This window comes from Eriocheir sinensis, chromosome 12 (genome assembly GCF_024679095.1).
Source record: "Eriocheir sinensis breed Jianghai 21 chromosome 12, ASM2467909v1, whole genome shotgun sequence".
Lineage (NCBI taxonomy): Eukaryota > Metazoa > Arthropoda > Malacostraca > Decapoda > Varunidae > Eriocheir > Eriocheir sinensis.
The window spans coordinates 18,701,206-18,716,977 of record NC_066520.1 but is presented as its reverse complement, the minus strand read 5'-3'; the positions used below and the strand labels follow the sequence as shown (position 1 = coordinate 18,716,977).

At 44.5% G+C, this 15,772-nt stretch overlaps 1 protein-coding gene across 7 annotated transcripts in view; it reads right to left on the bottom strand.

The window, feature by feature from the left end:
- Positions 1 to 856: 856 nt before the first annotated feature.
- LOC126997545 (receptor-type tyrosine-protein phosphatase kappa-like) overlaps positions 857 to 15,772 on the bottom strand; it is a 72,255-nt gene continuing 57,339 nt past the window's right edge. For 2 of the 7 annotated variants that reach the window (XM_050858705.1, XM_050858708.1), the window contains 13 exons: positions 15,600 to 15,734; positions 14,550 to 14,707; positions 14,105 to 14,240; positions 13,378 to 13,524; positions 12,709 to 12,808; positions 11,570 to 11,646; positions 10,755 to 10,892; positions 7,805 to 7,930; positions 6,706 to 6,762; positions 6,320 to 6,507; positions 5,941 to 6,076; positions 4,888 to 4,950; positions 857 to 4,648 (listed from right to left, as the gene is read on the bottom strand). In XM_050858705.1, coding sequence (XP_050714662.1) covers positions 4,595 to 4,648; positions 4,888 to 4,950; positions 5,941 to 6,076; positions 6,320 to 6,507; positions 6,706 to 6,762; positions 7,805 to 7,930; positions 10,755 to 10,892; positions 11,570 to 11,646; positions 12,709 to 12,808; positions 13,378 to 13,524; positions 14,105 to 14,240; positions 14,550 to 14,707; positions 15,600 to 15,734 — 1,515 coding nt within the window. In that variant the 3' untranslated portion in view covers positions 857 to 4,594. Of the gene's footprint in view, positions 4,951 to 5,940; positions 6,077 to 6,319; positions 6,508 to 6,705; positions 6,763 to 7,804; positions 7,931 to 9,867; positions 10,000 to 10,754; positions 10,893 to 11,569; positions 11,647 to 12,708; positions 12,809 to 13,377; positions 13,525 to 14,104; positions 14,241 to 14,549; positions 14,708 to 15,599; positions 15,735 to 15,772 lie in introns of all 7 variants that reach the window. The other 5 variants (XM_050858706.1, XM_050858709.1, XM_050858707.1 and 2 more) reach the window with 5 other exon arrangements.

The window sequence follows — 15,772 nt, the reverse complement described above, 5'->3', positions numbered from 1 at the left end:
CACTTTTAATTAAGAAAAGGCTTTACAACAGACGAATAGGGTAGATTTTATAGGAAGAATTTACCCCTCGATGATCACTCAGTTCTTGCATGTTTGGTCTGTTGGTCTGGTGTGTTATTGTCTTGTGGAGAATATCAACCCTCACAAAGATCACAGGTGGACAAACTACAACGAAACCAGGCAAGGTAAGGAGTGTTCCTGCTGTAAATCCCGCAGTGCGCATGCGTGGTGGACAGCAAAGCGACCTATTTATGCAAGGAGGTATTTCTCACACCACCGGCCGTGCAGGGGGCGGCGCTTGGTCTGGGTGTTGTCTGGCTTTGGGCGGGGTCTACATTTTTTTCTTTATTAAACACGGATTTTGACTGAATGGGTACTATCTACTACAGTCTCTTCTTATGTTCTTAGTGGTCAGCGTGCCTGGTTACGACTCCGCCGGCCCGGGTTCGAATCCCGGCCCGGACAGTCGGCATGCAGCTCGCCCATGCAGCCTTCATCCCTTATTACCTCCATCCCCCTTCACCCTTATTACCTCCATGATTCATCCTCCCTCTCCGGCTGGTCGATAGATGGGGAAACCGGGAAACGTAAACTGTGGCATACCCGGCCTTCACAGGGTCCCGTGCCGGCGGTACGAGGGTGAGCGCCGTGGCCACGCGCAGCCACCTTTACCTCACACCTACAGGTTCAGGGTCCTCCTGGACGCGGCGCCGCCACGCTGACCACTCAGCCACTGCCTTGCATGAGTTGTGTAACGTGTCATACTGAGAACGTACACTTTTCATTTTATTTAGAACTAAAAAAAATGTAAATGAATTACTACTTAGGAAAATATTTTTGAATAATTTCTACAAAGTTGTTTTTGAGTATTTTATTGATATAAACTGGAACATCATTCCTGAACAGGGCATCGGAGTGCCAGCGTGAGGGGCCGTGCACAGCACGCCGCCCCTCAGGCACGGCTGTTAGACGTGCTCACGTAACGGCATAACCTTTCCTTAATGTCCATTAACAAAAAACTATGAGCTAGGAGAGGTTAAAAGTGTTTCGCTGTTACAATACTTCACATGAATTAAGTATCATTCCCAACAGTAAAGGGATAGGGGAAAAATCTGCTCTTCTTATACATGATTATATGTACAATATGTGGATGGGATACTTAAAACTGTCCATAATGCAAAACAGCAAGCTAGCACGTGGTGGCAGCATGAACAGACTTACTCTACATGATATGAATGTTACATACTAAATAACATGTATGTCAAGAGATGGTAAGTGTACTGCAGCATCTTCTAAAAGAAATATCAATACTAAATTTCTATATGCTTAAGTTGCCTGAAAAATGTGACAAAATATTCTGATGAACAACCCCCCAGTAGTGCGCCCTGGCCTGCCCCCCTCACGCGGGAGGGCGGGGAAGGGTGAGGTGATGGCGGTGGGACACAAATCTTTGGCCGTGACAAAGTAATAAATAAAGCATTTTCGGCATCACCTAGCAACTTATCCGTTGTATTAACTCTTCCATCAAAGTCTCCCTGAGCACTAAACTTTGTTGCTGCAAAGTCACACAGAAGACATTTCTAAGAAACGTGAGAAACATGTGATATATATTTTTTTTAGTACTATATATTCATCTGACTTTGAAAAGTCCTTTGTTGAAACTGAAAACACCAACTTGCAAACTAAAGTTAGTGAATAAGAATCAGTTTCGAAAGGGTTAAGGTTGGCAATCTGAGATCAATTACAGAAATTACCTAGAAATGTCACAAAGCTCTGTCATTCACAGGAAGAAAATTAGCATAAATGGTTCATGCCACAGCAAAGGGCCATGGCTGTATGGAAGCAGGGCAGATGTGGAGCAAACCCACGGAGGTGAACCAGTGGAATGGACCTCCTCGTCCTGACAACAGGCCAGTGAGACACTGACGTGTGTTCTCCACAAACACGTGTTTCATTACCAGGCTGGATTAAGGCTACGAGGGCAGCTACTTCCATTGTAGGTATCTAAATATGTTTGACAGAGGGATTATAAAAAAAAATTCTAATGCTAGAATATAATGCTTTACAACTTTCACTCTGTGGGTGTAAACATGCACACTCACTGTGTGAACTGTCTCCAGGTTTTGTATGAGCACAAAATCTTTTGTTTTTTATTCCAGACCGAACCTGATTGCTGCGTCACGACCAACGGGGCCGTGAAGTCACAGGCTCGGGAGAGACTTGAGCATGAACTCGGTGTGTCAGGGAATCTGTCTTAGCAATTAGCATAAAGAATAACTTTCATACTCGTGATGATATTCATCTCTAACCTGAGGGGGAAGAGTCTATGAGTGTGGCTGAGCAAGAGGAGAGTAGGTGAATGAGATGGACTAAAAATCAAAGATGTAAGTCATCCTGCACACACACACACACATGCACGCTTCTCTGGCGTGCAGGATGCTCTTCAACACGAACAGCCCTAACCAACATGCATACAAGAAACCAAAATATATGAAAATTATGTTATTGATATGGATAATTTTATTACTCACTCCATGTCATTTCTATCAAAGAGTCACTATTTCTTAACATCAATGTGTCCATTCCCAGAGCCGCCATCACTAGTAAGTTGAGGCGTCATTTACTCTCACAAGGAAGTCAATCCCCAAATCGTCAACTCAGGCACTGAAAGCTGAGGCAGTGTGTCAGTAATGGAGAGACACAGACACACTTAACAATGGGCTGCTCTGCCCTTAATAACTGCATGTGAGGGACAACAACACAATATTTCTTAAGAACCTTTGGCCAACACTTGGTCTGAGCAGAGTGAGTTAACCAACTTGAACCAGCCAGCACCTCAGGTACGGCCACGTCTTTAAGACAAGGGAGAAAGGAATGATTGTACTGGGGTGAGGCTCGTGCATAGGGAGCCCCTCCTTGTCCACACCAGCCCAGGGGGAGGCACTTGCAGCACTGTGCACCACACCTACTCTTCATGCACCAGGACCTTCAAGTTGCGTGAAGTTCGTTTTGGTCTTGATTAACGATGCAAACACGCGTGTCCCTATACAATGTTCAAAAACAATATGTAAACGGTTTTCTGAACTTGCTGCAACTAACTATGTGCTATAATCACATTTTCTTTCGATAAACATCCACACAAGTGCTGTCAATTTCTTTTTTATCAACTTGACTGCGGCAACAGTGTTTCTAACATGTTGTTTGACATGTTGAGGGCTGCTTCAAGTCTCATCGAAACACTTGTCAAATGCACGTGTGTCTGCTCCTTTGAGGGACAGCGCAACCAAATATGAGTGAACTAAGGAAGGGCTATCACACCAGCCTCTTACACGCGACAAGGAGTACAGCTTGTGCACTAAAATATAATCTGTATACACTGGAATCCATAATTCAGCATCCAACAGAAGCCCAAGTTTCCACATTACTTATGTACAGACTTACTACTATGTCAACAATGATAAACCATTAAACGACTTGAAAAAACTTATGTTTATCATAAAAAGAATTTCAACATCAAGACGAACGGCAACAGTAAAATCGTTCACTTAACCTTTCACACCAACACGAGTGTCTTCAGCCTCCCAGGAGGTGTTTCCGCTCTCCTGCCGTTTCCTTCCCGCTCACCAACCGGGTGTTCTGCGTCGGTACAAAACTACCATACACATCGTCACTATTTTCTTGGAACGCGCAGCTAATAATATTGAGCTTAGAAATAGTGCAAACATGCAAATAGTGCACAGATAAGAATGTCTCCTAAAGACGGTACATGATAAGTATTCGATGTTTAAAGTCTTCATCAGTGTCGACAGAAAACACAGATCTAAGAGATTTGTTTTCACTGACCTGAATGAAAGGAAGGCTACTTATCCCCAATATGCATAAAAAAAATCTATAGCTTCCACAGTCAATGGAAGAGTAGAATTTTAAATCAACTTCTTTAAGAAACTGCCACTGCCTCACAAAAATATCAATTATATTTACATACTGTCTTATGTCGACTCCTATGTCACATTTATGGCACCCGCACTTTAGGAGCACATAATGCATCAATGGAGTGTCCAAATATATTCTTAAAGTTATGTCAGTGGAGGCTGAGGTGTCCTTTATCTGCCAGAAGAGTTTGGTATAGCTCTTCATTTGCCTCCTGTAAGTCTTCTGAGCAAAGATCTCAATTGTGTTCGGTTGCTAGATGTCTTGTGAAGAGGATCTCAGCAAGTAGTGCGGATCACGGATATGTTCCTTTGACACCAAAAACAAAACCAACTGAGACGCAGGTATGTAGTAAAGTACATTTCCTCTTTTTCTACCTCAACTAATGTATTTTTCAAAGGATGTCCACACTGCACTGCAAACATTTCCCTCACTTTTTCTCCAAAGCAACACAAGGGAGGCCTGTACGCACGCCTCTCCCCTGAATCCTTATTAAACCACACTGTGCCAACAAATCAATAACACTGCATAACAATAGTGGATAAAGTGAAGTGAACAAACAAGTACAGAAGAGTGTGACGTAGGAAATAAGAACCATGTATGTAGAGGAGAGGTATAGGAGAAGGCAGAGAGCGTCCAGAGTCTTCAACAATGCACTGAACCTTTATCTCGGTATTTCTTTCATTGTCGTTCCATCTTGACTGTTTTCCTCCCCGTTCTGGAAATAGAAGGGCGTGGCACAGGAGGTGTAAGTCAAGTGGTCAAGACAAGGGAAAGGAAATAGTATGTCAATAGTCACAATATAGCTCACAGGAGACCTTCTTGTTAGTGTGAGGAGACTGCACTATCATTAGTCACCACCACCCCCACGGTTAGTTCAGTTTACAGGGTGAGGGAGAGGGTGAGCGCGTCCTGGCGGGGTTTGCTTCCACTCTTGAGGCAGCTTCACTTTTTTACCTCCTTGGACAGGAAGTGAAGAACATAGTGGAGGACGAGATCATAACAGTATTTGTATTCTGTCTGTTTGGGGGAAAGGTGAAAAATATATTAGAAATGTAAAAAAAACTAGGAGACAATAGCTTGGGACTTTATAACTTAACTTCAGGAAATAGGGAATTGGAATAAGAAATGAATACCTAGGTAATCTAAGCTTTGGCAATGACAGTGCTCTTATAGCAGGTCCAGCACGGGCCAGCCTGCGGGTGCCAGCAGTGTGGGGCGGGGCCAGGCGCACACTGCAAATACTTTGTTGGTGTGGTACAGATGAAGGATCGACTCTGAAAATACCTGTAGGTGCGGGTGTACCTGCAGTGAGTGCAAAACAGGTTCGGATCAACATGTGAGTTGAAGCGGGCTAACAGGGTAGCCGCCTTCCCGCGGCCAACAAGATGCCCGGCGCATGACTCATTCACTGGTGGATGCACTGGGCTCATCACGATGCCGCATCTTCCATGCTGTTCAGATTTCTGCCACCTGCCTCTATGCAGCACGTAGCAAGCCTCTCTCACCCTCACAGTTACTCAGCCCAGCGACATGGTAGGGGAGGGTTATGCCAGCGTCCTTCACTAGGCCCCTGAATGCACACCTACTTCATCTTGGCTTTCTTATTTCGAGCAAACTTTCCTTGTGTTTGTTTCAGCTTTGAATCTGTACATTATCTCACTTCTATTCCCAGAGCAGTTAAGAGGACCTTAACTTTGTTGTTGGAAACCCCTCACTTACTCGTTGAATCAGTCAGACAGTCAGCCAGTCTGCCCGCTCACTATCAAACTAAATTCACAGCTAGAGGTCTGGGATATCAATATCATAGTACAATACGCCTCCCAGCACATGAACACTATGCAGATCTATGATTATTCTGCTACACTGGCCGAATTCTCTACTTCTTCACCTCTCAGGATGGGTATGATATTGCTTTGACGTGTGTAAGACTAAATATTTTATTACAGTGTGTGTGGTGTGTGTGTGTGTGTGTGTGTGTGAAGGTACCAGTGGACTGCAAAGACGCACCATGTTATTGATGAGCTGTGGCCGGTGTCGCCTGACGGTGTGCACGGCCTGGAAGACATCCACCTCCCCGTGCTGTACCACCTGCTCGATGCACGCATTGGCCGCACAGTACACGCCCGCCCTGCTCATGCCGTCCCTGTGGAGGCCGGGATGGGTGAGCCGAGGAGGGGGAGAGCAGGAAGAGAGAGGTTGGGCCGAATTACACACACACACACACACACACACACACACACACACTATGTACATGGCTTAAAACAGCATACTGATGTAAATTTATCCTCCACAACAAAATGGTGCCTGATGCTACAAAGACTTGGTAAGCTAAATTAAGTCTAGGTGGGGATACGTGTAGAGAGATGGATGAATCAGCGTCACTCACGGGCTGACCACCACCACGGGGCCGTAGCCGGTGCGTTGTCTCCAGCGCTCCACCATGTTCATGAGCTCCACCAGCGCGTTGGTGGAGGTGGGCACCTTATGACCCTGGGGCCAACACATGAGCTGGAAGAGGTGACACGACTTGGGCTCGGCCTTGATGCCCGCCATCAGCTCCGTCAGCGACACAATCTGTGGAGAAAGACGTGTTAGCTCACCTAGCCAACAAACACTCACTTAGAAAACAATAATATCTAGTTTATATTGACATTAGACTCTTCCAGCTTATGCTTCTTGTTGCTGTATTATAACTTACACATATATATTTCTAATGATTAATTGCATCCTATAGTAAAGGTATCTGAGCAAGCAAGATCAGGTGGTACTCACGTGCTTCCCTTGCACCGTGTCATATGTGCCCAGCTGAGTGCGTTGGGGGGACAGAATCTGGCAACACATTGACACAACACATAAGCAAACTACACAGTGAACAGACGTTGCCAGGAAGGAGAGGAAAGGCGTGGGAAGAGGGAGGTAAAGAGTCGGAAGAGCCAAAAAATAAACACATGGTCCCAGGCTTGTATACTGGGCTCATGCAAGGCACAGAAACAGCTATGAGAAGAATTAAGAGGTTCATTTTGGTAGGCACACGCACACACTCTCACACACAGATGGTCCCTAGCCTGACAGATTTAAAATATTAGAAAAGTTGAGGCTGCCAGTCGTTTGAAGAAGAGAAAGGTGGCATGATTGAGGTGTTCAGGGCGATAAAGGGAGTGGACAGAATTGATAGGGAAGATCTGTTTGTTTAGGATCGAGGAGCAGCTGGAGGACACAAAAGGAAGTTGCAAAGACAAGAAAAAAAGATATCAAGAATTACAGCTTTCCCAATAGATGCTTTGAAGAGTGGAACAGCTTGAAGGAAGAGGTTGTTTACTGAGTTTATAGATAAGTTTAACAGATTAAGAGAGACAGGACACCATTGGTAAAGCTTATTATCACAACTAGGTAAATACACACAGACACACACACACGTTTAACCTCATGAGGGAAAATAATGATGTTAAACAAGAAGAAGAAGAAGAAGAAGAAGAAGAAGCAGAAGAAGTCACACACACAAACATGGATCCAATTCATAGATAGTGTGTCAGAAGAATTACAATAAATATTTTTCAAAATCTACAATGTGAGTAAAAATGGGAAACGATCATGCAGACACTTAAAACAAACTACAACATCTACTATACTTGACAACACTTCCACTTACAAGCATCAACAACTGTATCATGAACAAAAATGGTTTAACAAAATGTAGGAAAGAAAATCCACTACTACTTTGAACTTTACCACACACACACACGTCAATCGTAGTTAACATATTAATTTAAAAGGAAAAAAGGAGTGTCCATAATTTAGTTTTTCCAGCATACAGGGTCAGAGCACCAACACACCACACGCAAAGGACAAAAGCAGCGGAAAACTCCCTCACCTTCTTTGTGATCTTGAAAATCCACGATCGGATGTTCTGGTAGTGTTGGTGACTCACATGGTCGATGGTGAAGACCGGGCCGTACTTCGTGCTCTTTTGCTTCTCTGGCCAGAAAGGAGGGTACGTCTGTGGGGGGTGAGACGTTAGTGGAGGCCCTTAGGAAGACTTCGAGTTATAGGGAAAAGCTACAAAAAGAATCATCGGTAGTTTACTTCGAGCTCAGCATAAAGTTTCATTAAATTGCCCTCCACAAGCTAAAGTAGTCTATGGGGGAAGGCATAAGAGGGGCAACTCAAGAACCATTTAAAGTTAACCAAGGGAGATTGTAAGGTAACCAGGTAGCCTACAAAAACAACTATCTAGAATTTACTACTTCAAGTTCAGCATCAATTTCAACTTGATTGTCTTTTAAAAGGTTCAGGGAGTCTCATCTGAAAGTAATGATTTTCCTACAAGTATATTTGCTTGATATCTGTATATGGTACAGTGTTGTGGTGGGTGCCCTGCTGAGCGAGGGCACCTGGACAGCTAATGTGAGGGAACACCTGCCCTTGTTTTCCTCATCGACATTCATGGTCATTACAGGAATCCCAAATAACCAAGTATCAAAGAGGAGGGCTAACATGACACTGAATTAGGTATGCTGATCTAGTCGTGGTGTTGTATTTCTAGCTCTGAATTTATTACATCAGATGAGTTATGCAATTTAAAACATGGAGCTATTTCCCTTTCACAAAGCGTAGACACATAACATTTTCAAAATTATAAATAAGTAACAAGTACCTAGGTATGTTTTGTTTGCCTATATGATGCTTGAGAGCAAGAATAGCACGTAATGAATAACATCAAAGAAATGCATCTCAGAATATGTATTGATTGCTGTGAAGTGAGTCTAGAAACCTTGCTTTGTTTCATAATCTGTCAGAAAGCTGCCCTAAACCCCAAGGCCATGAGTCAGCACCGTGAGCCATGGCCGGTGGGGTCCAGGACACAAAGTTGGAAACATTTCATAAAGCAACCATCATGACAACAATTCAAAATCACTCAGGGAAAAGAGAATGAAGAAAAGTCATGCAGAGAAAAAAATATTTCACTGATGCACAGGAGCCAATGACACTAGAAAAGATTTTGTGATTGTTGTCCACATAATGCAAAGTTAAAATTCTAAAAAAAAAAAAAAAATCATAATAATGGCAGTGCATGGGGGTGCGGTGCCCTCCATGCGGGTGTGGGGGAGGGGGGACGCCGCCTGACTGTCCCGGTGCGGGGGATGGACCGGCCCTCCCGTCAAGCCTAGTAATGCTGTGTGGGGGGAGTCTTGAGGGGGGCGAGGCGGTGGTCAGCCCACACCGAGGCCGCTGCTGCACCCTCAGGGACTCCTCCGCAAGTATACATGCTTCTTGGGGTTAATTAGGGGACAGAGTGTGTGTGTGTGTGTGTGTGTGTGTGTGTGTGTGTGTGTGTGTGTGTGTGTGTGAGAGAGAGAGAGACAGAAACAGAGAGTGAAAGCAAGAGTGAGCGAGCAGGAGCAAGAGCGAGAGAGCAAGAGCGAGAGAGAGACAGTGAGAGAAAGAGACAAGAGAGTGAGTGCGAGAGTGAGAAAGAGAGAAAAAGAGCAAAAGCAAGGAGAGCGAGAGAGAGAGAATGGTCCAGTGCAGCAGTATAGATGTTCTGATGTATACTTCCACTACACAAAGTCATGGGATCTATTACTTGGGGGCAAACACAATCCTGGGTCCTCTATAAAAAAATCCCACTTGATAATGCAGGGGGTGAAAAACGGGGGATGGGAAGGGAACTGTCAAATATCGTCTTTCCAAGGGTTTAAAATCTAATCAAGTGTAAACAGATCACTCAACAGCATCAGTAGAAGCACAGAGCCCATTGTCAGTGACGGGAGAAACAACATTGACATCAAACATTAATGGTCACGGGTATTGATTAACCAGCCATGTCATCATTCTCAACATGGCGGCAAGGTGAGGCTCATTTCTCCGGGGAACACGTCAATGGGTTAGTGTCCTCAAGACTCGGGGTGGCCGTAGTGGCGCCGGGCTTCCTACCACGGGGTTGTTGGGGTAATCAAGTACCACAACAGCGGCACAGTCATGGTCAAACACAAGAGACCAGAGATCTCCCAAGGTCTGAGCCGTCGGCCACTCTGTCACTATGTACTCCCGAGGGTGGGTGTAGCCCTGCAAAGATGGGACCAAATTTCTGGGTGGGGGAGGAAAGGGGGTGGAGCGTGCAGCGAGTATCCGTGAGCCCTGAGACTGAGGGTGGAGACCTGACGGAGACACGGGGAGAGAAGGAGGGAACACGGAAGACGGGGGAAGCTGTGGGTGAGACAAAGGGTGTGAGAACGTGTGGCGGAGAGACTGCCACTGGGTGTGGGGAAAGAAGGGTGACACAGGACAGGGACAGCAGGAATGAGGGTGAGACAGCAAGGCAGGTCATGGCAGAAGGGGGAATAGGAGGCATTAGTAAGAGAAGATCAAGGGATAAGGGTAAAAAAACGTGAAGGGGAAAGAGGAGCAGATGAAAGCCTAGAAAAGTTGTATGAAAAGTGAATGGGAGGGTTTGGGGGGTAGGGAGGGGTAGGGAGGCCTGATGAGGGGTAGATCCAGGTGGGGTATTAGACTGCTGTGTAGAAAAGGAATTTAGATTATTATTAAAAAGTTGGTTTAGGTAAAGCAGACAGCAGGTAATGACAAAAATAATTTATGTTTATCACTGACTTAGACCGACAAAACACACGAGTCTCATCCAATGGCCAAGGAAAGTAATAACGGTTCTGCTGCTGCTTTACAAAAAATGCGAAAATGTTTCAGTGGTGGCGCCTGTCTCCTTACCTCCAACACTCTCGGCCGGACAAGTTCCCGGCAACACTGAAACACTTTCCGTTTTAACTGTAAAATATTAAGTGATGAGGACATTTTAGGCATCTTACCGAGGCCTCCAAGGGTGAGGGGTTGCACAGGACTACGACGGAGGTCACTTCATGGTCGTACACAAGCGACCAGAAGTCTGAGATGGTCGACTTGAGGGGAAACTCGGTTACAATGTATTCCCGGGGCCTCAAGTAACCCTTTGGAGTCGGCACAAAACGAGGGAGGGAAAAGCGAGGGCAAAATAAATGAGGTAAAAGGGGGAACACTGTCAGGGATGTACATTAGTAGTCTAAGGAAAGGACCTCTAGTAACCTAAACGATAGGAGAGGGAAGAGCAGCCTTTACTTTCTATTCTGGAGCTTGAGATATTACGGCCAACAGGGTGGGTAGTACTTTTTGGGGTGTCTCTTGCTAACTGCTTACTTGTATACATGAATCAGGAGGAGCAAAGGACTAATCTCACAGCAAAAAGAACATTCCAGGGTGAGAACTTGAGGAGAGGGTGGGTGTTGGGCCCATGCACGGCGAGGAGGGATGGAGAGCAGACATGTGTGAAGGAAGGGAAGGGTGAACAAGACTGATGCACCCCCTGGTAGGTAGGAAGTGAAGATGCCTTACAGCTAAACAGAGATACAGGAATGTGATGAAGAGACGGAAAGAGAGAATATTAACCGTGACAACAGAACTATATATGTCTAACTAAGAGCATGAAGGAAGAAACTATAAACATTCTAATAAACAGCAAACTAACATATGGCATTTAGGTATATATGTATCAGGGTTTATATAAGATTCAGCGTTGTAGGATATATAGTTCAGGATATTGCAAGTGGTTTGTTCCGTCAGTCCTTATGAGACTTGACTTTGAACTCACATCGACGCAGACCGCATTGATGTAGTCCGTGTTGCTGTTGCCTTGGAATGAGGTGATGTAGGGCCTGAAGTTGTCGGCTGGAACACAGAAATTGAGTTAGACGCATGGAATGTAAAATATAACTGAAAATACCGATAAAAAGAAAGACGAACATGATAGGGATTGGTGATAAAGAGAAACATGATAGGAAACAGGCAGAAGATAAGGAATATGGATAAAAAGAGACACACATGGAATAGAAAATAAAACTGAAAATACCGATAAAAAGAAAGTCGAACATGATAGGGATTGGTGATAAAAAGAAACTTGATAGGAAATAGGGACAAGATAAGGAATATGGATAAAAAGAAAGACGAACATGATAGGGAAATGTGATAAAAAGAAACGTGATAGGAAATAGGGACAAGATAAGGAATATGGATAAAAAGAAAGACGAACATAATAGGGAATTGGGATAAAAAGAAACATGATAGGAAATAAGCACAATATAAAGAATATGGATAAAAAGAAAGAGGAGGGTATCAGGACACCTCTCCTCCCGAAATTGACCCCTCTTTCGGCCACCTCCTTGGATTCATTTTAGGAGCAGCGAGTAGTGTTTTTATTTTTTTATTATTGCTTCCTTTTTTTGTGCCCTTGAGCTGCCTCCTTTGTTGTGAAAAAAAAAAATGGAATAGGAAATAAAAATGAAGATGGGGATAAAAAAAAAGTAAGATTAGACGATATATAAATAAAAATCCAGAAGAATAAAACTTAATTGAAAAGAGAAACTCAGATATACAGACTTCATATAGGGATAAGAATTAAAACATACAGCAAATAAAGAGATTCAAATATGAGGCATCCGAAGGGGAAAGTGTGTAAGGAACAGGACACCTTTTTCTAGTTTGCATTGGGGAGAACAAGATATACATTGCAAGGGAAAAATGACCCTCGGTACACCACATACAAGGTCGCTTTTCCCCTGCAACTTGTATCTCGTTCTTCCTGTGATAAATAGCCTGTTTTTCCCAGTGCTAACAATAAAAAAATGGCTTTGTACCTTATGTCCCTTCTTCAGACACCTCATACATACAGTGCGATGGAGTATTATTTGAGGATATATAAAATTGATCAGGTCAGGTCATGGTAGGACTCACGCGGCACACACAGCACGTTACGGTTTTTGACTCTGTTGTCCGCTCGGTGGCCGCCCGCGCAGTCCCCGATGCTGAACCGAGGCGTCATCTTGCAAATTTTCTGAAAGAGCGACAACGACCAGTTAGAAATGTCCGGCAGTGTTCTGTATGTCGCTGAAGTAGTGTCTGTATTACTTGTCTCTCTGGGTACATAGTTGAATAGTGTGAGATGTCTTATTCTCTTAATTCTCATGTCTTAAGGAGAAATGATAAAAAAACCAATTCGAGGGTAGTTTTATGACCGTGGTGATTGAATAGGGTGACACATCTTAGTCTTTTGATTCTCATGTCTTGGGGATAAACGATAAAGACAATTCATGGGTAGTTTTATGACCCTGATGGTAGTTTGTGTGTGATTCTGTGTGATGAAGATGAAATACAGTCATGAGAAACCTATTAACAAAGAAATCACACTAAAATCTAATGCAACCGGACCCAAGATCTCAAAACGAACTAATAAAAAAGGAGAGATTGGGTCGCTCACTGCCCACTGACCTCACCTCAAACTCTATCTGGTATATCCTAATAATAAATAAAAAAAGAACCCTAATACAACCAGACCCAAGACCTCAAAATTAACAAATAAAGAGAAATGAAAGAATGGGTCGCTCACTGCTTCACTGCCCTCACCTCGAACTCTATCTGGTACTCGCTCTTGTTCCCGGGGCCCTTCATGGACTTGTACTTGAGCCGCTGGGAGAGCTCGCTGACGGGGAAGAAGGAGTACCCACACAGCAGGAACTCCTCCAGCACGTCGTAGACAAAGCGGTACTGACTCTGCCGGGAAGGGTTCGAAGCATTAGATTATGGACCGTATTCTTAAAACATTTCGGAGCCCAAGTATAGATTTGACAAGGCTTTCGTAAGTGTTTCAGGCATTTCCATGAGTAGTTTTATGACCCTGGTGGTAGTGTGAGCATGATTCTGACAAGGCTTTCGTGGGTGTTTCAGGCATTTCCATGAGTAGTTTTATGACCCTGGTGGTAGTGTGAGCATGATTCTGTTCAATGAAGGTGAAAAAAGTACTCATGAGAACCTATTTTAGTCTCCGTTTTGGTCTTTGAAACTATACATACACTTTAAACATTTCTTCCCCCAAGCACACACATTTGACAAGGCTTTCGTAGGCGTCTTGGGCATTTCTAGGGGTAGTTTAATGGCCCTAGTGGTAGTGTGACCCTCCTTCTGTACCATGAATGTGAAAAAACCGTCATGAGAACCCTAATAATCTCCTTTAAGGCCTTTGGAAGTAGGTGACATGAGAGTTGGAAGCGTTTGAGAGCACCGATCCTGTTCATATGTCAGAGAATGTCCTACTTTACACAACATGCTCGGTGCCAGGGCTGCCGACGCTCACCACAGTCTCGATGAGCCCCGGCCGCGCCTGCTTCATTCTCTTCACGTAGCCGTACACATCCAGCTTCCCGTCCTCCTCGTGCAGTTCCAGGTTGCTGTCCACGGCTAGGTACACCCCCGTCCTGGCGCCTCCATCACTGCCAAAACACAGACACATACACAAACACATTAACACCCCAGCTATACTCTCCCTCCACAGTGGAAAAGACAGTAGATCAGAGAAAAGAGAGGTGAAGAGAGGAGAAAAAGAGAAGAGAATGGAGGACTGCGAAGTAAAGATGAGAAGAGGAAAGGAATGTGAAGAATAGCAGGAAAGAAAAGAATATCAGAGGAGAGAATAAAGGAGAAAGAAAAAGATTATGTAAGAATAGATGAGAGAGAGAGAGAGAGAGAGAGAGAGAGAGAGAGAGAGAGAGAGAGAGAGAGAGACTAAAACAAGAACAAACCTGCAGTGGACAACCGTGGGGCCATCTGCCGGCGTGATATTTGACAGCATCCATATCCGAACTCTCCGTCTGAACTCCAGGAGGCCGTTGATGAAGGGCTGCGTGTGGGACGGCCATTCAGTGTAGTGGAATTGGACGATCTCCCGCACATCATCCGGCTGGTGGGGTGAGACAAGGCACAGGTTAACATATGGTGACAATCTGTGGGGCGAGTTCATGGGATAAGACGAAGAAAAGAACGAGCTCAGTTACACGAAGAGAGAGTGGGAGAGTCCGTGGAAGTTCCTGGGGTTTTCATGGACGGGTGTTTTGTGATCCTAGTGATAGTTTTGCCGGACTTTTTACCTCGAACATGAAGAATTAGCAACGAAAACAAGGTTAGTCTTTTCTGAGGCCAACGAGCTCATTTACAGGAAGAGAAAGAGCGTGGAAGTTCCTGGGGTTTTCATGGACGGCTGTTTTGTGATCCAAGTGATAGTTTTGCCAGACTTTTTACCTCGAACATGAAGAATCAGCAACGAAAACAAGGTTAGTCTTTTCTGAGGCCAACGAACTCATATTCACGAAGAGAGAGAGAGTGAGAAAGAGCGTAGAAGTTCCTGGGGTTTTCATGGACGGCTGTTTTGTGATCCAAGTGAGAGTTTTAACAGACTTTTTGTACACTGAATGGGAAGAATCACCAATGGACACCCGGGTAGTCTTTTCTGGGGCCAACGAACTCAATTACACGAAGAGAAAGTGAGAATGAGCGTAGAAGTTACTGGGATTTTCATGGACTGCTGTTTTGTGATCCTAGTGATAGTTTTACCAGACTTTTTGTACCTCGAACGGGAAAAATCAGCAATGGAAATCCGGTTCGTCTTCTCTGTGGCCTTGGGAAATATTCGTACTGGGACCCCGATACGTTTAATAATCTGGACCCTTCTTATAAGTCAGATTCAACACCATGGATAGCTTAGGATCCCGACCGTTGAGTGTTAGTAATACCGACTCAAGACCTTCACTTAGAGTTAATGGCGAATCAGGAATGAACGTTCAAGGATGACTCACGTTCTCCTGGAGGCTGAGCTTGATGGTCCGGATCATGAAGTTCGCGAGTTGTTCCTCCTTGAGCAGGTCGACCTTGATGCCCTCGTAGTGGTCCGAGCAGCCCACCATGGCCGGCCAGTACTGCACGCACATCACCTGCGCCACAAACATATGTATTATCGTAAAGGGGAGGT